Raw genomic sequence first — 25,933 nt, 5'->3', positions numbered from 1 at the left:
CCTTCCAAACCTGCTCCTGCCGGATACAGCTTTAAACCCAGACCCAGGAGGAGACCAATCTTTACACAAAACAAAAGAAACCACAATTCACCCTAGAGAGCCCCATCAAAGTGTTTTCCCCAAAATAAACAGCTCTATAAAGCAACACACCACTGGATATAAATTTATACTCTGCTCCATACCACGTCACAGGGGCAGGAAACCAAACGCTTGCCTAAAAGTGAGCATTTCTAGGGGTAAAGAAAAAAAAGAAGCTTAAAACCTAAAAATAGTTTGGAAAAAAAAAGCTAGAAGTGGTTTCAACCACATTGGAAATCATCAGTATTTTTACCTCTGAAGCTACTTTTCAACAGGCATCATTACAAACATAGACAAACACAAGCAGAAAACTGAAGTGTAATAAAAAGCTTCCAAATCTGAACTCCTCCAATTAAAATGCATTTACACATATCATTTACGGGTATCAGGTCTTGCTTAACTTCTGCCCAGTCAGAAGGCTGTTGAAGCAAGGTTAAAAAAACGCCAGTACCTACATGACCAGCATAGATACCAGACAAGGAAACATGGGAAGGTACTCATGACTGACCTGCAAAGCATCAGATAAAATATCCAGAATTAATTGCAGGTTTGAAAGAAACAGGCTCCCTCCAAGTGTTTACAAAGCCAGAGCATTTTAAAGCCCTGCTTCATTGTTATTCTAACAGCAAAAGTAAATTCTGCCTATGTACTTATGGCTGGACCGCATACCTTCCCATCGGGGCACAAAGGCTTATCTGTGAGTAAGGAGCACATACCGTGTAGGTTCCTAAGCGGCTGCTTACAATCCAAAGAGCAACACAAAGCTCGATGCTTCCTCTCCCTAAGTCATTGTAAAACCAATGAAAAAGCAGAATTCCCCCCTAAAACTACGCAGGACACTTGCCCACCCATCAGCATCCGAGACCACTCGAGGGCAAACCATATTATACCATACTGGGGAGCACAGGCGAGAAACATGAATTTGTTCTGCCAGATCACAGCTTACTGTCAAAATCCACCAAAGGTCTTTTCTCTCTCCAAAAACCCAAGAGATAATAGTGTAAAAACTTTTGTTCATAAATATTTATGCAAGTGAACTTGTTAAAAATTAACCGCTGTCGTTAAAGGTTTTGTATCCTTTAGGATTCCCGGCATGCAGTGCAGTTGCATGCTTTATATTAAGCCTGGCATTTCTGCATTCCTTTCCTGCATGCTTTTGTCATTTGTCTAAAAATTAAAAGAAAAAAAACCCACACACCACACACACACAAAGACGGGATCTGTACACATAATAATAAAGCAGTTTTTAAGAAGACAAAGATGCCTGTGTTCAACATCCAAGATCTTTCTTTGAGCAGGGGAAAAAAAAATCAATTTAATGACTCCAGTGAGATCAGGGTTTAAGCCTCGTTTAAGTTTTACTAAGCATGAAGGAATTATTGGTTGATAATGTGGCACATATATTTTTTTTCAGACCTGCCAGCTTTATAAGCACGAAGGAGCCAGAGCCTGAAGCACTTTGTGCCCATAAGCACAACCCTCACCGTTCCACACTATCCTCCATTGCCAGAAGGTCATTCCTCCTGGATTTTGTCTGTCAATTTTTCAAAAGGATTTTTCCAACCACACAGAGAAGGAATTTCACATCTGTACTGTCCCTATTTTTTTCACAGGTCTGAGTCAGAAACACAACTGTATAAACATCTGATCTTTATTAACAGAAAATCTCAACTGTGCAAACCTCAGGTCATGGCACCGGGAGCCGGTGGTGTCCGTTAAAGGGATCCTTAGAGGGGAACAGTAGTTTTGATTTACTGCTGGAGAGCATCAAGGAAGCCAGGGTTGGAGTTTTTATTTTTTCCCAAGACATAATGGTTCCCAAGTTCCTATCTTAATTGCAAACACACACAGCCACAAAGTGTTTGTGTCTCTGGTGGCTGGAGCTCTTCCACCTCACCTTCCAGAGGCATCCACAGGATGGATGTGGAAAGTTGGCGGAGGACATCTCAGCCTTGCATCCCGTCTATAAACACACAGCCCTTCACAGCCTTTTGTTTGATGTAAATTTTCCTCCTCCAGCTCAGGGCTGCAAGGCTGTGACGTGGCTGCTCCTGGGACAAAAACAGAGGTGTCTGACCCTGCGTCACCCACCCACTGCCATGTGAAGAAGAGCCACACTACAGCCAAGACCCAAACCTCCCCCCCGCCAGCTCCAAAGGCAAATTCCCATGGCGAGCATCCCGCGCGCCCCTTTCGGGCTGTGGAAACGGGAGATAAATCACCCACCGACTTTGCGGCGAGCGCTTCCAGAACGTGCTGCTTCATCTAAAAAGCTGACGGCTCTGAGGACAATGCGCACGAGCTCTGGTTTCAGAGCTGGAGAGACGGTTTGGACTTGTCAGGGGGGACATGGAACACCAGAGCCAGGACCATCCTCTCCCTTCTCTGGCTGGCCCGGTGCAGCAGCAGGAAGTGCAGGGAGATGGGGCAGATGGGATGCTGGATACCAGCACTGGACATCGCTTTGGGATGGGACTGCTCTGCTTTGTGTCCTGCATGCACCTGACCCCAGCACTCACCCACAGAATTGGATAAAGGCTCATCAAAGCTATGTTCCAAAGACAAATAAATTTTAAAATTTATTTTAAAAGAAAATTCCTTTGTACTGAACCAGTCCTGGGTTTAGGCAACTGTCATCACCTCTGTCTCCCACTCCCACACCAGCTCACTGCATCCACACCTTGGTGGGCAGGTCATTAAAACATCACCCTCAGCAAGCTATTATCTTCCCTCCCCCCTAATTTTAAAGTTCCTGAAGAGCTACTCCTCTCCTTCTAAAAAAATAATTTCGTTTTGAGTTTCACAGTATTTTAAACAGAATAATTAATCATCTTAACGCAGCCCTTACAAAATATTAATTCACGCCAAAAAAAAGGCTATAATCATATCCTCAGAGAAAAACCTTTTGTGCTTCAGGAATTTTCACTGCATGTCCTCAGAGGTGGGAGGAGAATTCTTCTGCTGCCTCCTATTCTCACATATCAAATGGAAAATGTTTTGATAATGCTCTTCTGAATGTAAACTGTAGCAAATGGGATTTTTATTATTTTTTTAAGCAGCTTTTTTTTCCCCAAAAGGAAGAACGGCTCTTTAAATAAACAGAGCGAACTACCCATTCCTTACAACAAAAACCACCCTCCCTTCACTCATTCACGCCATACCCTGGCACAAAATGAATTTACATTTCGCATTTGCAAAACAAATTCTCGCCTAATGTCATTTTAATGGGAACGCGCATTTCAATCCCTTCCAATAACAACGAGGAGCGGCTTATTCTATGTAAAACACCCCAATTTGTTTCTCTTTAAATATATGCGGATTTCAGACGGGGACAGGGGCTGGAAGGACAGGGGAAGAGGAACATTTCCTCTCCGGCAATCCCCCTCCGCCAGCGCACACAAAAGCCACCTGCCCATGGAGAGAAAACACGATGCCATTATTCCCATCGTCATTCCCACGGCCCCTTCGACATCGAACGAGCGTGAGAAGGCCGTGCGCCTCCGTCCCCGACACGCGCATCACGCCAGGTCACCGGTGCCACCCGCGGGTCCACCCAACTTGTCACCCCCGCCGCTCCCCTCGCTCCCCCCGAGCCGGCCCCGCTGGACGTGCCCTGCAGGGGCTGCGAACAGGAAAGCGGGGGCTGATGCCACCCCTAGAGATGCTCCAAGCAGGGAAAGCCCCTGATGGAGAGGACAAAGAAGAACGCTCGGAGCTGTTGGAGAGATGCATTATGTTTATAAGCCCGTCTCCCGGTGGAAAGGACAGGACCCCCGTGGGAGCGCGGGTGGGGGTGCTCAGGCGTGAGAAGGACAGCGGCGGAGGGGTCGGGGAAGGCAGCAGGGCTGCGTGCCCTCCGTACAACCCCCCGACGGGCACTTGGCGGGGGGGAGAGGGGGGGCGAAGAGGGATGGTCTCTATTTTCCCCCTCGGATGGACGGACGGCGTTCAAGCCGCGGGCAGCTGCCGGTGACCCCCGGGCAGACGCACCCCAGGAGGCGGGGGGAGGTCACCCTCGCCCTCCCACCCCCTTTAAACCCCAAGCCGGCATCTTCCCGAAGGAGCGCACGGCAGTCCCTGCCCCCGGGGCAGGATTTTCCTGTCAAACCACAACCGCGCCAGACAAAAGGCTTAAGTGCAGGAGGGGATGGGGAGGAGGGGACGGGGACGGACACAGACGAGCCCCCGGGGGCCCCGTCCCGGCACTCACCGACTTGCAGCACGTTGTCCACCGCGCCGGTCTCCAGCAGGCGGATGCCGCGGCGGAAGGGCAGCCCCTCGCCCTGCGGCGCGGCGGGGGCGGCGGGCGGCGGGGGCCCGGCGGCGGGGCTCTCCTCGCCGGCCGGGGCGGGGGCGGCGGCGGCCGAGGGTCCCCCCGCGGCGGCGCTGGCGGGGGAGGCGGCGGCAGCGGCGCGGCCGGGCTGGAAGCTGGAGTACATGCAGATCTGCCGCTCGCTGCGGGGGAAGCTCCAGTAGACGATGCGGCGCTGGACGGGCTCGGGGATGCGCTGGAAGCGGCCCTCCACCCGCTCGAAGGCCCAGCTGCCCGCCACCCGCTTGGCCGCCGCGTCCAGCAGCGACTCGGGCTGCAGCAGGCTGCCGGTCCCGCCGCCCCCGCCGGCGCCCCCCTGCCCCGCCGCCGCCGCCGCCGGCCCCGCGGCCCCCGCCGGTCCCGCCGCCGCCGCGGGGCAGCAGCCGGGCAGCGCCGGAGGGGCCCCGCTGGCCCCCGCGCCCGGCCCCGCCGAGCCGGCCCCCGCGGCTCCGGGACGGGGGTGCACGGCCCCGGTGCCCCCCGCCGGGCAGGCCCGGGAGCACAAGCGCTTGGGGCCCGGGGCGCCGGCGGGCAGCGGCGGGCGGAGCAGCTCCTCTCCCTCTCCTCCCTCCGCCATGGCTGCGACCGACTGAGCCGGGCGAGGGGAGGAGAGACGCCGAGGAGGAGGAGGAGAGGGCGGGGACCGGGAGGGGTGGTCCCGCCGGCCGGGAGCCGGCCCCGCCGGGGCGGGACGCTCCGCAGCCCCCCGCCCGCCCCCGCCGCCCGTCGGGGCACCGCCGCCTGTGGCACCTGCCCTGCTGCCGCATGGGTGGTGAGGGCATGGCCCCGGGCACCGCCCGATGTCCTCCTGGCCGTGTCCCCAGGCGGGAGGGGGACGCGCAAGGGACGCTGTGTCCCCCGTGCTCGGAGAGGAAGGACCCGCGGCTGAGGGTCCCCGCGGCGCTGGTGGGTGAGGGGCTGGGCAGCCATCCGAGCGGCAGAGCCTGCGCTGAGCCGGCGGGACAAAGGGGCACGGCGGCGCTCCATGGAGGGGGCAGCGCTCCCGCGGGGTGCCGGCGGGATCGGCGCTGCTCCGGCTGCGTGCCCGGCGGTGCCCGGTTCAGGCGCCCAGTCTGACCACAAATCAACACCCAGCCTCACCCGTAATTCACCTACGGTTTTACATTGAGTAGCAGAGCAGACAGCAGTACCCTGCCCTTCTATGAACATCAGCGTTTGCTTTTTATTTTAAAGCCCTATAGTGGAGATGCTCGTCCCATGCATCATAGCAGGGTCCTCGGGCACAGGAACCGTCAGGTCCTTTAGTACACACGGCCTTTGGGGGAGGAGATGAAAAACAAGTACTGCTGGCTTCCAGGAGCTCTCTTGTGCTCTCAGGTGGCATTACATTAAAGGGACATATGAATATATTCAGCACATACTGCCTGAGTCGGCATCCCAAAACCCAGGAAGCTGACCCCTCACCATCCTCTGCTTTCAGCCAAGGGTGATGGCAGCACCCCTGGCACCAGCACAGCGTGGGGCTGATGTGGGGAGGGCTGTGGCAATGAAGTCCACTTCTCCAGGCCTCTACACCCTGCCATCACTTTGCTGCTGTGTCCAGCAGGACACCATTCCAAGATTTTCCCCAGAAATACATTCCTGGTTTTGTGTCCTGTCTAAATTTAAGTGACAAACATCTGAGGAAGAGCAGAGCTCACAGGTCTCCGAGTTCAGTTTTCTTGCTATTATTCTCAGTGCTTTGAGAATCCAAGACCAATTCCTTCCTATCTGCAGTTCAGTCACATCTAAACCATTACCGGTTACTCCCTTGTTGCAGAGATCTCCTATTTATTCTTACTGACAGAGCAAGAGTACATTTCCTGGAATAACAGGGCGATGCAATTAGGGAACAGGAAATAATTATGCGCCTTTGCTCTGCCATGAGATACCTCCAAGCCCAAGGTCTCCTCTGCAGGACACGGAGGGAAGGAATCAGGTCTCAGGCAGGTGGTGAGAGCAGGCAGAGCTACTGCAATGAGAAATCTCCATTTTAGAGAGTAAGCCACAAGCTAATCGATGAAGGTCAGGAAGAGGTTTTCCTTGAAGGCTGAGGTGTTCCTTGCTGCTGTTGGTCTTGTTCAAAGCAATGAGCGCTAGCAGTGGCAGGGACTGGCCTGGGGCAGCAGCTGCACACAGATTTGTTTATGCACAGATTTTCCCCAGGAATCACATCCCCATTTCTTTAACCCTGAAGGCCATTTTGCTCTCTTCAAGAGTTTGCTGCAACAGGAAGCACTTGCCACAGAAGCACGGCATTTTGTCCATCGCCTCTGCTCACTGTTGGGGTGACAGGTCCTGGGGCAACAAAGAAGGGCTTTGTCCTCCTCTGCCCCTCGCTGGCTGCACAGAGGGACCTCACAGGGCCATCCCAAAGCACCCTCCTGGCCCGAGGTGGAGCACACCTTCCTGCAGAGAACAGCCCAGCCATCTCAAGCTTTTTCGATGATGAAAGCTGTGGGCTCCGGTGTCACAGAATTTCTGCTGTGTCTCCCTGCAGCTGCCAGGGCTGCTCAGGCAGAGAGTGAGGCTGCATGAGAGCTGGGACGTGGCACCCCAGCTTGTCTGGTCCCTCTGTCACCAGTTGCTGCAGAGCTCACCTAGTGACAACCTTGAGTGTCCTTACTTACGTCGTCCCCAGACAGTGCCAATAAAAGGAGTTTAGACTTCAGACCAAGCAGGGATGTTATTCATTACCAATAAGCTGACTTTTCATTGCATAAAACATATAATCCAGTCTCAAATCAAAGCAAGGTCGGTGCAGTGGCTGGCCAGCCTGTCTCTGGGGGGTAAACATGTTATTTCAAAGAAAAACCAATCTATTTTTCCTCTCTCTCTTCATTCAGAACATTTGTTGCTCCCCATCCCTCCCCATATTTCCCTGTGCCTTTCATCACTGCCTTGATTTTGCAAGGGGGAGAGCTCTCCTCCTCCCAGGGAACATGGACAGACCACCTCTTCTCCCTGGGGAAGGATGCAAAATGTCAGCCTCCAGCCCAGCCCCTGATGCTGCTCATTCAGAGCCTGGAACCAGGTACATCAATAATTCACTGCACGCTTTCCTGAGCCCAGCCATTTGCTGAGCCACTGGCAGCCCTGGTTCCCCTCCTGTTTTCAGGACTGTTTGGTCAGGGTCTGCCTGTGCTGCCACCCACCAACTCCAGCCCTTCTGGCCTCATCACTGGTGCTGTCCATCAAGTGCTGATTTCTCCTGCTGGCTCCAGGAAGTATTTTATTTTGAGTCCCTGGCTATAAAATTGACTGACCAAGGGGCTGGAGCCCCAAGGGCCCTAGACCACAGTCAGGCAGCAGTGCAATGCAATATCTTCAGAAATTTTTTGGGTGCCAGCTCAATCAGAAGTCCAGCTTTAAGGTGCAGGTCCTGTGGAGTAAGAAAACTGCTTTCATCTTTCTAGAAATTAAATTCAAGGGCTATAAAAAGGAGAAAGGACAAAGGTGCTGAGGAGATGCCTCTGTGGGCTTCCCAGCAGCTGTGCTTTGTTTTATGGCAGTCAAGGTAAGTGATGGCTGGTGCCACATCTCAGCCCAAGAGGATGTCACCTCCTTGGCTGCTCCCACCTGCACACCTCCGTGTAGCTGCTCTCCTCTCTCCCCATCATGCCCAAACTCCATCCTCAGCTGAAAGACTGCCCTTCTCTGGGCATCCTCCCCTCTCTTGGATGCTCCCATGCTGCTTTGACATTGCTGTGACTCCCACCAGTCAATGTTGTGCTCTCACTAACACGAGTGACACTGTGGAGCCTTTAGAGATGAGAGCAGAGCTTTGCAAGGCCCAGGGAGCACCAGCGAAGTCCTGTGGTGACAGATGAAGGTACACAAGGGCAGAAGAAGCTTTATGGGTAATTAATGATGGGAAAGGAACAGGATAGAGTGCAGGCAGACACCAAGCTCCTGCTCCAGCCATCCAGAGGATTTGCTGCTCCAAAGCAGCTGAAGACAGGCTTTTCAGCAGCCACGCTCCCTGCTACAGCCTCCATTGTACAGTGCTCACTGGAAATGAGGCTGTTTCTGCCTTTCCTATGTTGCTGATGCAGAAGGGAAAGGACACAGGGAGTAACTGCAGCTCCCCTGCCTTAATGCATTTGGGAGCAGAGGAATCTATTGGCCAGGACAATTATCCCTTAGCACCCCCACAGATCCAATGTCCAGGACGAGACAGAGAGCATTGTCTTATGAAATATTTGGCCTTGCAAGCAAGAGGAGGGACACCTTGATTTGGTTGCCCATGGAGTTTAGCACCATTTTTAGATTTTCCAGTGCCTAGTAAGGTCTCCAAGAAAGCACAGACTGGAGTTGGAGCTTTTTGCTGTCAAACTGTTCAAATCCCCTGTGGATTCTCCACTGATTCATTAGCGCTGAGTTATTGCTGTGCTCCTCTTCCAGCAGGGACTCTAATAAAGTGGCTTTTTGCTAGCCAGCCAGTTATTTTATAAAACTTTCCAGAACTGACAAGCTCAAAGACCTCCTTCAGGTGTGACTGCAATTGTCTGTGTACTCAAAAGAGAAATGCAAGGACTGAAAGTACCATCTCTCCTCTCCAAGCACAGGCTGGATTCCAAGATCAGGTGTGGGATGGCTGTTCTAACCCCCATGTCAATCCAGGAACAGCTCTACTTGCCTGTGTGTCCCTGTGGTTGCTCAGGCTGGGATGATGCAGACCCAGACACCCCCTTGTACCCAGACAGAGATTTCTGGTTGTCAGAAGCTGCTGTTCCCTTTCCCCCACACATGATGTTACATCCCTGGCTTGCCAGGGCTGCCTTCCCCCAGCCCCTGTAAGATTAGCAACATGCTGAGCTTCTGTCTTGCCACGAAGATTTCAGCACCCTTCCAGCAAATGCATTTGCTGTGCAGACAGCCATTAAGCACAGAGCAGCTGCTGGGTGAAGACCCTTGGCTTCCAGGAGGAGCAGCCACCTCTCCAGCATGGAGTCTACAAGCACAGGATGCTCCAGAAAGTTACTCAGACCTGCATTGGAGAGATGTCCATCCCAGCCAGGCTGGCTGTCTCAGGGCTGAGCTCAGCAGAAAACAATCCTCTTGGGCCACCACCTCCCCCTTTCAGACACTGAAGTTCCTTCCCCTGAATTAGGGATGCTAAAATAAATGGGGGTCATTTTTTCAGGCTACAAGAGTATGAATAAATGATGGCAAAAGCAAGGGGTAAACAATGCTTCTGTTAGCCTTTATTATGGGGTCTGCCCTGGCTTTGGAGCACGAGTGGATCACAGGGTCCAGCTAGATGGGAAGCTGGAGTCAGGCATTTTGGCAGCTCTGCAAAGCTGTGGTTCCTCAGATGCAGTGAGTGCCATCACTGTCACATCTGCCATCATCCCAGGCTGCTCTCAGCAGCGGGATTTGGGAACCCAGCATCACAGCCAACCTGTTTCCAGGAGTGGCGTGTGCAGAGACACACAGCAAATCACCCCTCACAGGCAGGAAAGGATTGTCTTGCTGTCTCCTCTCCTGGCAGGAGGGCAGAGGGGACCCTGAATCTCAGCAAAGCTCCTACAAACACAAGGACCAGGGCAAGATCCAGTCTCAGCCCTGGGCACCTGCACGCATGAGCTGGCCTGGTGAGATGTGTCTCTCCCAGAGTGTGGGTTGGGCTTTTTCTGCTCACACTGGGCTCTTTCAACCCCCTGATCTCAGCTGTAAATAACAGAACCAGACTGTGCTGGCCAGACAAAGAGAGGAGGTGATGCCACAGAAAGCCATGCAGGGGTGAGAGCCTTGGTATCCCATGGGGCTGGGGCTCCAGCTCTGTGTCCCCAAATCACTCTGGACCCACCAGGAGGGAGGGAAAGAGCTGGGATGTGTCCCTTGTAGGTCAACAAATGGCCATGGTGTGGCTTGAAGGCCTTTGGAGGAAGGAGAGAGGTAACAGGAGAGGCAAACCTGTTGTATGCAGCTTTGCTCTAAAGTCAGAGAGGCACCTCCACCCGCTGTCCCTGGGGACTGCTTTGGGATGACTCTGCTCTCCCTCTGCCAGCAGACAGAAGATGAGGCATGCCAAGCAACTGGGCTTTGAAAACACAGGATTGGACTCTGTCCTACCCAGCCTGGTCCCATGGTTGATGCTGAAGAAGGAGATGGGAATGAACGTGGCCAAAATCTGACTCACTTCTGCAGCCCCTGCATCACTTCCATCAACCCCCCTGCACTGGTGGCCATGCAGGGACCATGAGACCCTGCTGCTGCCTCATCCCTGCTGCTGCCTCATCCCTGCTGCTGCTTCTCTGCTCTGTCCCATCTCCTTGGGCAACACTACACCAAAATGAATCTGGGCCTCTTCACCAGGGTCATCAGCAAGCTGGCCAAAGCCACGATGACCTCTCCAGGTCTCATTCCCCAGCTCCTAACCCACAATGGAGATAGATGGCTGCCACCCCCAGGCAGCAGCAGCCACCCTGACCCCAGAAAAGCCAGAGGGGCCCGGCTGGGCTGGACTTGGGGGACAAAAATGCAGCCGCCTGCATTTATTTTGCCTAACAACAGTGATCCCTCTGTATATTTTCATTCTGTTTTCCTAGGCTCAGCTGCCTCCTCAATGAAATGTTTCCAAAGCAGCCTGGCTTGGCAGCACGCCAGCCCCGGCTGCCAGATGAATGGGCGGAGGAGGAGGGACCCATTCCTCTTCTTGACACAGCATCGCTGCACAAGAGGCCTCTGTTGACATTAGGACTGCCTGTTCCTCCTTTCCCGAGAGGATCTGCCCGGCCCTCGGCAGGAGCAGCACACAGGGCCAAGGCTTCATGTGACATCAAACTGACATCTGTCCTCCTCCAGGGTGGTGGCACAGCCATGGGTACCACGGTACCATGGTGCACCCTCCTCCAGGGTGGTGGCACAGGCACAGATAACAGGGTACCAAGGACTGCTAGAACCTGAGTCAGCCCTTGTTTCTGGCCCTTGGCCCCCACGAGGTGAGGATTCCTTGGAACTCTCTGACTCTACTTACACCATCACTCTCCAAGACACTGGTGATTACAGAGTCTGTTTCCTCCCCCCAAAACCCCTCTCTACCCCACCCAGAGCAAAGCTCTCCCTCAGCATCATGGGAGTACAGACACTGACACAGGATTTGCAGAGCTCCAGGTTTCTGGCATCTTTCAGGGGTGAATCCTGTCACAGGGGCCCCAAGCGTGGCACCCCAAACCCTTCAGGTGTTTGGACAGTAATATATGGAATAGGATCAGTTTCACCCTAAAGCCTTGCCCCTACTCAGTCATGTAGGACTTCATCCAAACAATGTGACAGCTCTTTCCCACACCTCAATGCCTCTACCCAGAGCAAAATGCCCACCCAAGCTTTCAGAGCCAGAAATTTTTCTGCTGGGAGGTAACCAAGTGGTAGCTGTTGCAGTGAACTACACACCCAGCACCAGATGGGATCCCCCTCTCTGCCATGGCTAATTGCAGCACTGGTCATCAGTGAGGGAATGCAAATCCAGGTATGCCCCACTCATTACCTGTCACCTCCTTGGCAGGTGCACCACCTTTAGGAGCTGCACAAGGAAAGGATGTGGAATTTAATACAACTGCTGATAATGCATCAGAACGCAAAAGAAAGAGATGAAAGTAATCAGCATCCTTCCAATCTGCACCTCTTTCCCTGATTGGCTCCTCTGGCATCTTCTGCTGGTGGCCAGCACCCAGCTGAGGCAAGCCGAGGACCAGGGGCTGGATAAGAGCAGCACCCAGCAGCAGGCCACAGGAACACAGTCTGCTCCTAGCAGCTGTGGCAGGGAGACCGCTCTGCCTGGGTCTGGTGGAAAAGAGGCCAACCATGCATCGATAAGATGAATTAGTTGTCTCAGCAGCACCAGCAAAATGAGCGAGAGGAGCCGAGCCCGTGAGGCCCGGCCTGCTTTGTTTCAATTACAGCAGCTGCCAGAAGAAAAAGATAACCTCAATATTGATGGCAGGAGCAGCAGACAGAGGTGCCCTTGCAGGCTACTGGGAGCAGGTAGAGGAGGAAGGGGGAGGAGAGATGGAGGAGGGGGAGCAGGGTCTCAGCCAGCACACTGTGGGAGAGCCTGGCTGGTAAGAAAGACACATCTGATCCCATTGCTCTCACTCCTGTGAGGAACAGCTCCTTTTCACACTGGTTCTTGTCCCAGTCACTGTGCAGAGCATCCTCCAGCAGAGACAGGGCGCAGAAACCCAGCATTGGGACACAGCACCATGAAAAAACCACTGACCAGAAAATCTTCTCTCTGCTCCCCACTCAGGCTGCAGGGCCTGGAGAGGCATTGAGCAGGGCTGTGTGGGATGATGGAGCTGGATAAAGGGCAGAGACAGGCCCGGGGCACCACAAACTGCAGACAGGCATGACTGCCTGCCAGGGGCACAGCACCCACCTGCCTGAGAGCTGGGGAGCCCCACAATGCCCCTGCAGTGGGGACTGCTCTGGGCACTGGGGACAAGATGCCCATGGTGACTTTGGACTGCCATGGTGACTTTGGGAACCAGCAGCAGCTTGGGGCAGGCACCCCAACATCACACCTACAAGCCAGGTATGGAGGTGCCGAGCCAAACACCCTCCAAGCAGGGCAGTGTTAATGTCCTGGACTCCCATCCTGGGAGGCAGCCAGAAGACAGAAAGCGATGGGGTCTTCTCTTGAAGAGGACTTCCCTTCAGTCTTGAGCCCCTGTACCTCCAACTCCTGCTCAGGGGATGTAAACCACCCCTGGCTGCTGCATCTTGGGGTCTGCATCCAGCCCTGTGTCCCTCCCTGTGCCCGGGGCATAGACCAGCGCTGAGCAAGACGCCTCTCCCTTCCCCCGGGGCCACCAGAGGCCAAACTGAGCAGCGGTCACTTCACAGAGGTTTTATTCGCACTCCGCATATCCACGCTGCCCTCCCACCTCGCTTACCCGCAGGAAAGACCTCAGGATCCCCACCCTGTCCTCGCCGAGCTGCGCCCATCGGATCCAGCCCCTGGGTCTCCAAGAGGGGACAAGGCCACCATCTTGCGGCCACCCAGCACCACTGCACATACCCGTGCGCACGGTCCGGGGGCGCCCAGGACGGCACAGCCGGGGGGACAGGCTTCGGACCGTGGGGAGCCGCGACATCCCCCGCTCCTCCCTGGGACCGTGTCCTGCGGGGCACACGCTGTCCCTCCCCTCGCTCCCTGGCCAGAAGACCCAGGGATTCCTGCACACCCAGGAGTGTCTGGATGGGCAGAGGATGCCAGCAGTGCTGCCCCCATCCCAGCTCTGGCCCCTCCACCCCGCCCTGCTGCTCTGTGCAGTGTCAGCCAGCAGTGACCAGGGACCTCCTGGTTTGCACAGCAGGCTTCATTGAGCACAGAAAGGCGGGCAGTGGCAGATGAAGGCTCAGAACTGAGCCTTGGGGCTGAAAATGCAGCACTGAGCAGGGTCCAAGGGGAATTTCCATCCCTATCAGAGCGTAGGAGGGCAACCCACATGGGGTTTGCTGGAGGGAGTTGTTAAACCAGCACTGCTGGTGACCAGCAGCCCAAAGCAAGTCCTTCCATGCCTCTGTGAAGGGAGGTGGGGTTGTCTGCACACTACTGGGTTCTGCAAGGCTGCCCAGCCTGGTTTAATGCTCATCCCCCTCCTTCTGCTTCTTTTCCTTGTGATGGAGCTGGCCATGGTCTCCGTGGTGGTGGTGAGCATGGGTAGCAGGTTTGTGGTCCTCACTTGGCTTTGTGTCTCTCTCGCTGTTGACTTCATGATGGTGGTGAGGATGGAGGGGCTTGTGCTGGTGGACCGGGGTCTCTGACTCCATCCCCTCATGTTCAGGAAGGGAGCTTGGGGTGGCAGGGCCCTCCATGGTGCTGTTAGCCTGAGGAAGTAACACAAGGGCTGGTGTGGTATGGGAATGCCCACAGAGCCCTGCAGAAAGCCTGGGAGCACAGCTGTGAACGAGGAAGAAGGCAGAGCAGCATTCATCAAACAGAAAACTGTGGGTCAGAGCAAATGCTCTCCAGCCCTGACCCAGGGCACAGGGAAGACAGGAGAGGCTGGAGCACACAGGGCACAAGCCTCTACACTTGTGTCCCTTGGCTCAAGCTGTCTGTGGTCCAGAAACAGGAATTTGCATTCAGTATTTCTTGTACTTTTCTCCTGGGAAGTGACTAATCGCCTGCCAAGCTCAGAGCTACAGCCTTTTCTTTGCTCTGAGCTTGCCACCTCTGCATCCACTGCCTACCCTTTCTTATATGGGAACAGTCCTAGTTAGCATTCCCAGACATGGGGTATGACCCCTTTAGTCAATTCCTTTTCAACGGGAAAGCTCTGACCTATTTAAGTGCCTTTATTCCAGACCTTCCATCACCTTCTCTCTCAAACACATCTGAGGGCAGCTGCCAACCCAGAGCCCATCCCCAACATGGAGCTAAGATTGTTCTTGCTGATGTGCAGTGCCAAGGACAGCAGGGATCCAGCGAGCATTCCAGTCCTTACCTCCTGGGTAGTGTTGGGGTAGAGGGAGCAGTTGCCACAGAAGTCCTTGACGTGGCTGGAGCGGATGGCTGCCTCCACATAGGGGAAGTGGAGGAAGCTGAAGGGCAACTGGATGTGGAAAGCCAGGCGGCCGCACCTGAGGGGAGAAGTCACGGCCTGGCTCAAGATGGGGGCTGGAACGCCCCCAGCCCAGCCACGAGAGGGGATTTTGGAAGCCATCAAACGCTCTGTAACACCAGTAAAGCCTCAGGCGAATCGAGGGACACTCACCGGTCATAAACAAGGAAGTCGTCCTTGTCACCCCCCAGGACCTGCCACACGTCGGGGTCCTCCTGCTCGGGCTGGAGCACGGGCACGCCGGGCGGGGCATGGCGCCGCAGCTCGGGCAGCATGGCGCGGGACAGCGGCGCCTTCTCGTTGACGATCATGTAGCGAACCTCGGCCAAGCCCTGCCGGGCCAGCCGCTCCCGCAGGCCCCCGAGGCTGCGGACGGGAGGCGCTGGGAGGGGCTGCCGGGCAGGGGCCGCCCTACGGCCCCGAGGTGCCGGGGATTGCTGTGGGGAGGGGAGCGGGGCTCACCTGTGGGCCTGCCTCAGGCAGAACTGTCAGCTGGCCTTCAGCAGGGCCACCACCGTCACCTGCCCTGCTGCCCCCTCCATGGGGCTCGAGCCATTGATGGTCCATGCCGGTGCCTCCTGGCAGATCCGGCTGCTGTTGGCCGGCTCCTCGGAGGCCGAGGCCAGCCCCAGCCCCAGCCAGGTGGCCAGGGCCAGCACCAGCAGCCCCATCCTGGACCCGGCCCTGGCAGGGGCACACGGGGTGTTACCCTCCTCCCAGATCCACTGCAACCCCAAAATATCCCCCTACACCCAGCTCCAGGGCAGACAAGGGCTGTGGGCAGTGTTGGCCTGATCCTGGCACTGGGAGCCACAACCCCCATCCCAGGAGACAGGGACAGGAGGACGAGGGGGGAAATTGGGCTCCTTGCTACTGTCTTTTGTGGGCACCCGGTGCCACAGCATCCTGTTCTCCCCTGGGAGTGAACACTCACTCCCATATCTCAAGAGATGAAGGTGCTCCTCCTCCCACGGGCCTTCTCCATTTCTTTGATCCCACAAAACAAACCCAGCCCCAGAGAGAGGTCTATCCTTGCCCCAGAAGGGAGCAGGGATACAGCCCTCATCATCTCAGCTGCCAGTGAGCAGTCATTGGGACAGAGATGGTTTCACCTTCAGGTCACCTTGAGAGTCTTTGGTGCCCCACAAAGTGCTTTGGGGGTACACAGAGCGTTTAAAGCCCTTCAGTCTTCCAAAATCTGCCTGAAGCCCCCATCCTCCAACAACCCCAGGATATTCCCCATCCCTCTAATATCCAGCACACAAAATGGGCAAGGGGGAGGATATGGGTCGGGAGGGGATGGTCTGGGGAGGGAGCAGGGAGATGCAGGATTGGTCAGGGTGGATGTGCCCCCACTCCCCAGCCCTCTCCCCGCGAGAACGAGCCCTCGATACCGCACTTCTCCTCGCTGCCGTCCTCCCTCGCTCCTGGCCCCAGCAGCTTTCAGCAACTTCCAGCTGGCCCCGGTCCCCTTTTTATCTCCTGACCACTCTCCCCGCCCAGGAGGGAGGAGAAGAGCCTGGCTGGAGCGGGGACTGCGCCCCGGCCACCACCGCCTGCCTCGAGGGGACAGCGACAAGGCAGGCACTGTCCCCGTCAGTGCCATGTGGCCTCGGGGCGCTGCTGCCACAGCCCAGCCCGAGCCGTGCCGGAGCAAAGCGGTGCCTGGTGCCGGGCTGGCGCCAGGGATGACAGGCGGTGCTGCAGGGAACAGAGGGACACAGCGCTCCGAACCTCGCAGGCACAGGAGGGCTGGGGGCCTTGCCAAGGCCACTGCTCACACCGAAGGGTTGCACCACTGTGGGGTGACCTCCAACAGCGCCATCCCTGCACCAGGTGCCACAGGAGCCACCAGTGCCGTCTCTGCTTCCCTGCAGCCAAAATGATGGCGCCTCCCATACACAGCAGGGTGCTGGAGCTCCCTGCCCGGTGCGGTGTCACCTCCAAAGCCGGGCTGTTCTGTTGTGCCCATGGCTGTTCTCAGGCCAAGCTTGGCCCCACAGCAACTCCCCAGTGTCCAGTTCCATGCCTCCTGTCCGGCCCCACATTGATGGGGCTGTGATAGTGTCGGTGTTTCCTTGGGAAATCACAGCGACACTGGATTCCACCCCCCAACCAAACAAGAGGAGCTAACCACTCTGGCAGCACAAGGACATCTCTGCAAATATTTGAGCAGTTTATTGTACCCGAGATCTGTACAAAAACATGATAAGGGAGGGAAGGGCAAGCAGCCACAGTCACAGCGGGGGCAGAACATGATCCCAGACACACACAGAGTGGGGATTCGTCTGAAAATAGCAGGGGTAGAGGGGATCGCTGCTGAGGGGCTTGAGGGGCCCCAAGGATGTGGGGCCGTGGGTTGGGCTGGTGAGCAGTCCCTGTGATTGACATCCTGTGACTTTCCGCAGAGCTGTCACCCCCCACCCGCACGCTGCTCCCCCCAAGTCCCCACCGGGTACCCCGGACACTGTGAAGCGCCCAGCACTGCGCAGGGACACATTTCCCCAGTTCATGTCGCGGGACTCGGGCTGGCAGGGAATGACCCGGCACACACACGAGCTGTGCTCCAGGGAGCCCAGGCCACCGCCTGGCAGGCGCTTCCCTCCTCCCCTCGGCTCATCCCGCGCCGCGGTGCCTGCGGTTTCCGGCCCGGGCGGCTTTAGGCCCGCAAACCGCTTTAGGCCCCGCGGCGGGCAGCGCGGTCTCCGTGTGCCGGCCCCGTCCCTGCCCGGGCCGATCGCGCCGCTCCCCGCCGGGAGCGCTCCCGCGGCCGCTCCGCAGGGCCCGGGCAGGGCCGGGCCTGGTGCATGCCGGGGCGGAGCGAACTGAACCGCCCCCGCCGGCGCTGCCCGCCGTCCCCTTCGCCCGCAGCCTTGACCCCGGTGAGCCGCAGCCCGAGGGCGAGCGGGGCCCGCGGGCACGGGGGTGGCAGGGCGGGCGCGGGGAGCGGGGCCGGCGGGAGCGGAGCGGGGACGTGCCGGTGCCGCGGGGCGCAGCGGGGAGCGGGGCCGGGGGGAAGGAGCGCCGGCCCCTGCCCATGTGCTCGCCGGGTCCACGCGGTCCCTCCGCCCTGGGCTGGTGGGAGGGAGCAGGGAGAGCTCGGAGCACACAGCCCCTTCAGGCGGGCAGGGGAAAGGGAATATTTGAGCAGGTGTGTTCCCTCAGCCCAATGCACACCTGTGAGGACTGGCCAGAGCGGCTCGTGCATGCCATGGGATCAGAAATCTCAGTGGGTGCTCTGGAGAGGTGATTCCGATTGGGGTTTTGAGCAGATCTGTTTTCCCCCTTGACCATCACAGATATTTGGGAGGAAGGTCACTTTCCCGAAGTATCCGTCCTCTGTGCCCCGAGGGCAATGTCGTGGTTCCCGGGCTGTAGCAGAGAGCATGGTGGCTCCACGCTGTCCTTGTTGGGGAGGGGAAGGGCACATCAGCCTGTCATGACCCCACTGCTCCCCTCCACTGGTGGGACACACCTGACAGGCGCTGGGGCAGCACAGGAGCGTTTTAGCTGTAACCAGTGTGTTGCTCTGTGTTTACCAGTCCATGTTCCTGGTACAGGACATTCCCACCATAACCCTTGTCCCCATAATCTTGCTTACACATGCATTGCACCTCCTCCACTGGGAATCCCCACTGACCTCCTTGCGGCACTCCCAAAGGACACATGGCTCCAGAGGGGACCTGCAGGGCTGCATCCAGGGCTTGGGGCTTTCCTGCTCCGGGACCTCGAGCATGGGGCAGGGCAGCAGAGTGGAAGGCTGGCAGGAGGGCTTGGCATCCTTGGGCAGCTCTTTGTAGCTGGTCCCGAAGGTGGGTGCCCTTTCACAGAGCAAACTGGCTCCTGCGACCCACTTATTTAAAATCACACATTTAAAAGGTGCGAGTTTACACCCATATGCACGTGTGATTGCAAACACAGGTGGGCTCTGTGCAAGGTGGGGGAAAGGCTTTTCCCCAGGGCCAGCAGCCCCCCTGACCCCCTGCATCCTCCCCACAGCCTGCCCAGCCATGGCAGCCTCGCTGAGCCGCCCCTGCTTCATCTCCCTCCACCTGCCCTACAGGCAGGGCTGGGGCCAGCACCTGGCCAACACCTTTCGCTTCCAGCCGGTGGCCGTGCGGGAGACGCCGCGTGTCCGGCAGCTGGCCCTGCGACGGGAATCTGCCATCTTCCTCGTCAACGAGCGCCTGGCACCTGCACGGGAATTCACCTCGTCCCACGACTTCCTCTATGACGTAGATCCCCAGCCCACCCTGGGCACAGCCTCCAACGTCTGCTTCGAGGTGGATGATGTGCCGGGGCTCTGCAAGCGGCTGCAGAGCCAGGGATGCTCCTTGCTGGTGCCCCCCACCGAGCTGAGCGATGAGGGTGGTTCTGTCACCTACGGCGTGGTGAGCTCTGTGGTGGGCAACATCAGCCACACCCTTTTGGACCGATCCTCTTACCGGGGACTCTTCCTGCCGGGCTTCCAGCCCATCCAAGGAGCCCCCTCAGCCACAGGGGATGGGATCAGGATCACTCACTTTGACCACATCACATATGTGTGCCCCCGGGGCAGGGCCCGGGCGGCTCTGGACTGGTACCAGCGCTGCTTTGGCTTCCACCGCTTCCTGCTGAACCCCCAGGAAAGGCCGGCTGAGGGCTACGTGCTGGGGGGGCAGGGGGTGGGCATGCTGCTCCTCGCACTGCAGAGCGCCCAGGGCACCCCAGCCCACGGCTGCAAGTTGGTCTTTGCCGAGTCCCTCTCCCAGAACGGCACCAACCAGGTCGACACGTTCCTGGAGCAGCATGGCGGGGCTGGGATCCAGCACGTCGGCCTCTGCACCACTGACATTGTCAGCACGACCAGGGCTCTGCAGCAGCGGGGGGCACGGTTCTTCACACCCCCTCCCACGTATTACAGCCAGGGGGGAAAAGCAGAGGAGATCCGAGGAGCTGGGCAGGACCCCCACATGCTGGCAGAGCTTGGCATCCTCCTGGACACCACAGTGCCTGGGGACAAGGGCCGGCCGGGCACTGATGCCACAGAGAGCCCCTCTCGGGAATATTTGATGCAGATCTTCACCCATCCCATCTTCTCAGAGGAGACTTTCTTCCTGGAGCTCATTGACCGTAGGGGAGCGCCCGGCTTTGGGGAGGGAAATATCCGGGCGCTATGGAAAGCTGTGCAGCTCTACATGGACCAGCAGCAGTAGTGCAACGCTGCAGTCCTCCCCCAGCTTCTCCACTCCAACCCTGGGGCAAGGACCGTAGAGATCCCATCCCTGGCATGGCCCAGGTGAGCAGGGACCAAGGGGTGGCTCCAGATCAATCCAGAGCCAACCCAGCTCCAGCGGGAGCAAGATGCTCAGGGCTGAGTCCAGCAGGGGTGTGAGCATGCCCCAGGATGGCTGGGATTTCTCCCCTGACCATGGTTCCCCAGTGATTTATCGACCACATGTAAAGAACTTCCTGCCTTAGTTTCAGCTTAATTTATTGAGACTTGAGCCTAGAGCATGGCCAAGAGCGTGCTGGCACAGAAACACTCCAAACACAGAGAGATGAGGGGCTGCCTGAGGGGAGTGGATAATCCAGAGGCCCTGGATTACGACCACTTAGGGGCAGTTACCACCCACAGCATGACCCAGCCCTGCAGGGTGAGTGGTGGCCTCTTCCTCCTCTCAATTAAAGAATTAATTTACAGGCACTGCTTTGGGTTTTTAATCCTCCTATTTAAGATGTGCTGAATGCCAGGTGAGGATGAAATGGCCATTTCTTGGGTGCGTTAACGAAGAAATCCCTGCTCTTTCCAGCTCAGATCTAATGTTGCCTATCTTCACATTCCATCACAGGCTGCCCAACACCCCCAGCTTAGCACAGTGCAACAGACAGTCACTTAAAAAAAACACACACTTGAGATTTTATTTTCAGGTCCAGTAAAAACAAGGGAGGGCACAGCAGGATCCCCAGTCACTGACAGGGGAACAAGATGCAGGCAGGGGCCCAGGCTGCAGGAGCCACGTGGCCACAGCCTTCCCACTGCTGGAGAGAAAGCCCTGCTGCCCTGAGTCCACAGTGCCAAAGTGGTGGCAGTACAGGGCCAAATAGCCCAGGAGGGCTCCAGCAAAGAAGGGAGGTCAGGTCAGGCTCCAGGATTAATCCAGGACCAGTGGCCACATCCAGGCACAATTCCCATGGGGGAAAGGAAGAGTGAGAGACCGTTGTAGTGCCATGTGCTGGGATTGCTACAGCACAGGGCCAGCGCTGCCATGCCCCAGGCAGGACAGACCCCAGCGAGGGGCTCTGGGCTCTCACATGAGGAAGGTCGGTGCCCTCACGGGGCCGTCGGTGCCCGGAGAAAGGCGCGGAGGGAGAGCTGTGTCCCAGGGCAGGGGCTGCCTGCTCCCGGTGCCTTGGCCCCCCGCTTCCGCTTGGAGCCCTGCAGGAGACACAGCAGGGCTCAGCCAGACCCCAAGGGCCCCCACGGGCTCCAGGGATCCCTCTGGGAACACCCAGGGGCAGTGACAGGGGATAGCCACAGGCTGGGGATGCTCCTTGGCCTGATCCCAAACCCCAGGGCACCTTCAGCACAGCACACCAGAGGCTGTCCCACAGCACTGGGGCCCCAGGCACCCTGGAGCACTGCTCACCTTGGCAGGGCTGCTCTCCTTCCTGCGCTGCTTCTCGTGAGCTTTCAGCACCTGAAGGAAGAACAGGAGATCCCAGAGAAGTTGAGGGGATGGCAGGGGTTTTCCCCAGATAACTGAGGGAAGGGAGGAAAGGCCCAAGTGCCCCCCATACCTTCTTCATGGCTGTGGACACGGCCGAGGCATGGAACTCATGCTCTGTCACCCAGCGGGATGGGGACAAGGCAGGGTCCAGGATCACATCCCCATCTAGGTGCAGGGAGTAGACCACGTAAGTCTGGTGGATGTGGGAGAAGATGTGGATGACCTGTGAGGGGATGGAAAGACACATGAGACAGGCAGCTGGCAGGCAATGGGGGATGCAAAGTGCACTGAGGCTGCCAGGGTCCTGAGCAGTGGGGCAGAGCTTGGGAGGGGTGACAGTGGGGAAGGGACACCTTTCTCCTGTGTGCTTCATCCCCATGGCTGAGCACAGGGACTCACTGCATCCCTCCAGCTCCAGGCTCACCTCTCCAATAAACTGCAGACCTTTTGCTGCCATGGGCTGCCCCATCCAGGCCTGGAGGTGATCAGCCAACTCCTCCCTCTCCTTCTCCTCCTGCAGATCTTGAGCCAGTGGGACACTTGGGAACTCCCAGAGTCCAGCCAGGAGACCTGGGAAGGAGGCATGACAGAAATGTGAGGCAGCAAGGGACACATGCAGGGACACTGAGCTGCATCGCAGCCCCAAAGGGCTCCTTTCCCTACCCCAGCAACCAAAGCCTCTCCTCTATCCCTCATGCAGGTGGGAAGGGGCTGTGTGGTGCCTTCATCCCCCCTTCCCAGCCCCATTACCCGAGCTGGGTCTCTGCACAATGAGGTATTCTGGGGCCCCGTGGCAGCCCCTCCTCTCCAGCACACACGTGGCTGTTCTCATCGCCCGCGGTGGCTTCTTCGCTGCTTTCCGGGGGAAGTTGGTCACCCCCAGGCTGCTGTCCCACGGCTCTGTGGCTGGGGGACACAGGGGACAGTCCCCAACACCTGCAAGCACCAGGGTAACAGTTGCTGCAGGGCTCAGACCTGGAGCTACAACAGGGATCCCCCCTCATGCTTACCACAGTCCTCAACATCAGGCACCGGGGGGGCTTTTCCAAACAGCTTCTGAGAGGCAAAGGCCAGCTCCTTCTCCACCTGCAAGGGCAAACAGAAGTGAGGATGGGCTCATCCACCATCCCACCTTGTCCCAGTCATGGCAAACCCTCGGGGCCACACTTACTCTGCGCCATGCTTGGCAGTGCTGCTTCACCGGGCACTCCCCACACAGTGGGGACTTGGGCACACACACAGTTGCCCCCAGCTCCATCAAGGCTTGGTTAAAATCCCCTGGGCGACTCCTGTCCACCAGCACGTTGGCCAAGTCCCTGGAGAAAGGGCAGTGAGAGGCACGGGGATCTCTGGGGAGAGCATGCCAGGACCTTTGCCTGCCTCCTGCCTGTTGGGGGGAAGCTCCTAGGTCGGCACAGGCAACACAGCTCCTTTCCCCACAACTCCCAGCAGCACCAACCTCCCAAGAGTTCCCATACTCCACACCTGCCTCCTTCCACAGGCTCAGCTCCCTAAGGCTCCTGGGTGATCCTGCCTTTAGCTCCAGAGACAGCATTCCCTTACCAGAGGCGGTCGATGACGGCCGGGCTGCTGGAGTCGGCACCGATGCATCGCAGGCGGCACAGGACCCGGATCACATTCCCATCCACAACTCCTGTAGCCTGGCACCAGGAGCTGCCATTACCATGCTGGGATGTGCTCCGGACAAAGAAGGGAGCTGGGATGCTCCCAGGATGGAGAGGGACACACACGAGGCCAACCCACAGGTCAGGCTGGGTGGGGGCTGTGATGCATCCCAAAGTGAGGGGAGAGCCAAGCACAACCCTGGGGACCCTTGGCTTGTGAGGCCCAGCAGCAGGAGCTGTAGGAGCGGGGCTGGGCAGCGAGGGGGACGTGCCCACTGTCAGCAGCTCTCACCTGTCCGTACGAGATGGACGCGATGGCTCCCGCCGTGTATCGGCCCACGCCCGGCAGCAGCTTCTGCAGCTCCTCAGCCGTCCTGGGCATCCTGCCAGCCAGCTCGGACACCACCTGGCAGGGAAGGGGCCAAGCTCAGGGAAGCAGCTGGGTGGGCATGTGCAAGGAACCCATTTTGCCCGTGGGATCCCAGCCTCTGCAGCCTCGTGCCAGCAGCACAGCCCCAGTGAGGCAGGGCAGATATGAGCCAGCACCAGCCCAGCAGCCACAAAGGGCTTTAGAAAAGCCAGCACCTTTCTTGCTGCTTCCTGCAGACGCTTCCCTCTGGAGTAGTAGCCAAGCCCAGCCCACAGCTCGTTCACCTCCTGCTCCAAGAGACACAACAGTGGTAATGGAGAGCGTTAATGTTAATCTTTCTGCCACAGGGCAGGGAGAGCACCCAGTCCCAGCGATCCTCACCTCCAGGGACGCCTGTGCCAGAGCCTGCAGCGTCGGCCACTTCTGCAGGACAGAGGGAAAGGGACAAGTCAGGGACCTGCCACAGGCAGGGGGCAGCTGCCCCCTCCAAAAGGGGCAGGCTGTGGGCACAGCACTGTGTAAGGAGCAGTCACCTGCATCCAGCGGGTGTAGTAGTCGATCACCGTAGCCACCTGTGTCTGCTGGAGCATGATCTCGGACACCCACACTGCAGGGAGCAGGGCAGGGCTCACAGCACAGGCACCAAGGCACCCACACCTCGTGCTGTGGCCACGTTAGCACTGGCTGCAAACCCTGCACAGCATCTGGCTCATGGGACACCCTCCCACCCCTCACCCTCCCCACAGGTGCTCCTCCAGGCCCAAGGTAGGTTCTCCAACCTCCCAGTGCCTTGCAAGGGGGATCAATGGCTCTCGTGCCACTTCAGGCTGCTTGTTCCAAGGACGACACACGAAGCCACAGCTCCCAGAGCCAGCCCCTGCTCCTCACCTGCATATCCCCGTCTGTCGGCATCCGGCTCCGATGCTGCCTGCAAGGGGGAGAAGATGAAGGGTGAGGAACAAGGTGACACAGACCCCACTGCAGAGGGGCCTCCATGTAAAATAAAACAATCCATGGTGCAATGGAATCTGAAAGTAAAAAAAAATTTCCCCCCAGCACTCAGAAGTTCTGAGTTTGGGTTAATCATGTGACAGCCAAAGCATCTTCTTGCTGATGAAATTCCACATGGAGAGTTACTTATGAGGCTAAAAATCCCACAGAGAGCTATCCCATACCTGAGCCTGCCTGCAAAGGAAGCAATTGGAGGCAGATGTAAATCCCACAGAGGGGCTTTTCAGTTCCCAGCCTTCAGACGTTGCTGTAAAGCTGATGCCCACCCTCAGCACCACAATGACTCTCGAGCCACTGCTGCCAGTCTGAGCACAGAACAGGCAGGAGCTCTAAGAAAATGTCCAGCTGGCTTGAAACAAATACATGAGAAACCTTCTCCATGCACCAGTCGCATTGTATCACTATGATACAGGGTATCATAGAGGCAGGAATGAAACAGGATCAAAACACAGCCAGACTAACCTGGCCAGAGATAAGTATTCCTCTTGAAGGTTACATTCGAGAAGCGTGCCCTGCTTTTACTCTTCATACCTAGGGACTGGCTCCAGACCACCCACCACAACACAGCCACGACCAGCTGGGAGCACGTCCATGCGGGTGGGGATGCACGACACAAGGAAAAACACCACGGTCACATCAGCCAGGCTCCCTTAAGGCACAGTAAGTAGTCCCCCACCCCTGTTTCCCGATGTCTCCCCTTACCAGCGCTCTCCAGGGAAGGTCCCGCTTGCATCGGTCGTACCAGGCGACCAGATTGCGGCGCAGGGCCTCGACCTCAGCCGGGTCGCTGAAGAGATGCCGGGCGGGCGGCGGAGCGGGCGCTGCAGCCGGGGCCCCTGCCAGGAGAGCGGCGCGGGGTCAGCGCACGGCGGGAGACGGCGAAGAGCTGCGGGGCTCAACCGCAGCAGAGGCGGGAGCCCGACCGAGCCGCTGCCGGGTGGACGCGCACCGAGTACCGGGCTTTACGCGGACCCAGCAAGCACCGGACAGAACACCCCAGCTCCCCCAGCCCTCCCGCTGCCGGGCACCTCCGCGGGGCGATGCACGCTTCCTGCTCCGCCCCCGGGGCGGGGCCGCGCTCCCGCCGCTCCGCCGGAGCGCCCCGGCCATGGCCGCCGCCCGGCCCCGCGCGGGGCTCATGGCACCGTCGCTCCCGCCGCCGCGCGCGCTTTCCCGGGAAAACCTGCCCCGCCCCACCCCTAGACACGGCCAATCAGAGCGATGAGCCCCGCCCACCGCCGCCCGCCAGCCAA

The 25,933-nt window shown here is 57.8% G+C and overlaps 4 protein-coding genes across 10 annotated transcripts in view; 1 reads left to right on the top strand and 3 right to left on the bottom strand.

Moving 5' to 3' along the window:
• ZSWIM5 (zinc finger SWIM-type containing 5) overlaps positions 1 to 5,002 on the bottom strand; it is a 98,046-nt gene extending 93,044 nt beyond the window's left edge. The window contains exon 1 of the mRNA XM_014276056.3: positions 4,289 to 5,002. Within this exon, the coding sequence (XP_014131531.3) occupies positions 4,289 to 4,967 (679 nt within the window). The 5' untranslated portion in view covers positions 4,968 to 5,002. The remainder of the gene's footprint in view (positions 1 to 4,288) is intronic.
• Positions 5,003 to 13,229: 8,227 nt separating this feature from the next.
• Positions 13,230 to 16,516, bottom strand: LOC113458609 (selenoprotein Pb-like). Of its 2 annotated transcripts, none has more exons than XM_074545899.1 (5): positions 16,359 to 16,516; positions 15,427 to 15,648; positions 15,118 to 15,330; positions 14,848 to 14,983; positions 13,230 to 14,227 (listed from the first exon to the last, which is right to left on the bottom strand). In XM_074545899.1, the coding sequence occupies exons 2-5, from the start codon at positions 15,633 to 15,635 to the stop codon at positions 13,982 to 13,984; spliced, it is 804 nt and encodes a 267-aa protein (XP_074402000.1). In that variant the 5' UTR covers positions 15,636 to 15,648; positions 16,359 to 16,516; the 3' UTR covers positions 13,230 to 13,981. The 2 variants fall into 2 exon arrangements, with proteins under 2 accessions (XP_074402000.1, XP_074402001.1); XM_074545900.1 differs by having other exon boundaries at positions 16,364 to 16,505.
• A 923-nt stretch (positions 16,517 to 17,439) lies between these two features.
• Positions 17,440 to 20,646, top strand: HPDL (4-hydroxyphenylpyruvate dioxygenase like). Of its 2 annotated transcripts, none has more exons than XM_074545898.1 (2): positions 17,440 to 17,846; positions 19,071 to 20,646. In XM_074545898.1, exons 1-2 carry the CDS (start codon positions 17,772 to 17,774, stop codon positions 20,157 to 20,159), a joined length of 1,164 nt encoding a protein of 387 aa, XP_074401999.1. In that variant the 5' UTR covers positions 17,440 to 17,771; the 3' UTR covers positions 20,160 to 20,646. The 2 variants fall into 2 exon arrangements, with proteins under 2 accessions (XP_074401999.1, XP_074401998.1); XM_074545897.1 differs by having other exon boundaries at positions 17,441 to 17,846; positions 18,964 to 20,646.
• A 195-nt stretch (positions 20,647 to 20,841) lies between these two features.
• MUTYH (mutY DNA glycosylase) lies at positions 20,842 to 25,874 on the bottom strand. 5 transcript variants are annotated; one of them, XM_074545893.1, is made up of 15 exons: positions 25,637 to 25,874; positions 25,383 to 25,516; positions 24,558 to 24,597; positions 24,203 to 24,276; positions 24,051 to 24,092; positions 23,885 to 23,956; positions 23,592 to 23,705; positions 23,238 to 23,335; positions 22,846 to 22,990; positions 22,685 to 22,760; positions 22,425 to 22,610; positions 22,099 to 22,244; positions 21,745 to 21,897; positions 21,594 to 21,644; positions 20,842 to 21,382 (listed from the first exon to the last, which is right to left on the bottom strand). In XM_074545893.1, exons 1-15 carry the CDS (start codon positions 25,818 to 25,820, stop codon positions 21,278 to 21,280), a joined length of 1,620 nt encoding a protein of 539 aa, XP_074401994.1. In that variant the 5' UTR covers positions 25,821 to 25,874; the 3' UTR covers positions 20,842 to 21,277. The 5 variants fall into 5 exon arrangements, with proteins under 5 accessions (XP_074401994.1, XP_074401995.1, XP_005482388.2 ...); XM_074545894.1 differs by having other exon boundaries at positions 22,688 to 22,760; XM_005482331.4 differs by having other exon boundaries at positions 25,709 to 25,874.
• Between the last annotated feature and the right edge of the window lie 59 nt (positions 25,875 to 25,933).

The sequence above is a fragment of the Zonotrichia albicollis genome, chromosome 8, assembly GCF_047830755.1.
Source record: "Zonotrichia albicollis isolate bZonAlb1 chromosome 8, bZonAlb1.hap1, whole genome shotgun sequence".
Lineage (NCBI taxonomy): Eukaryota > Metazoa > Chordata > Aves > Passeriformes > Passerellidae > Zonotrichia > Zonotrichia albicollis.
Note: the sequence above shows the minus strand (reverse complement) of the source record. Positions and strands in the feature narration are given on the sequence as shown.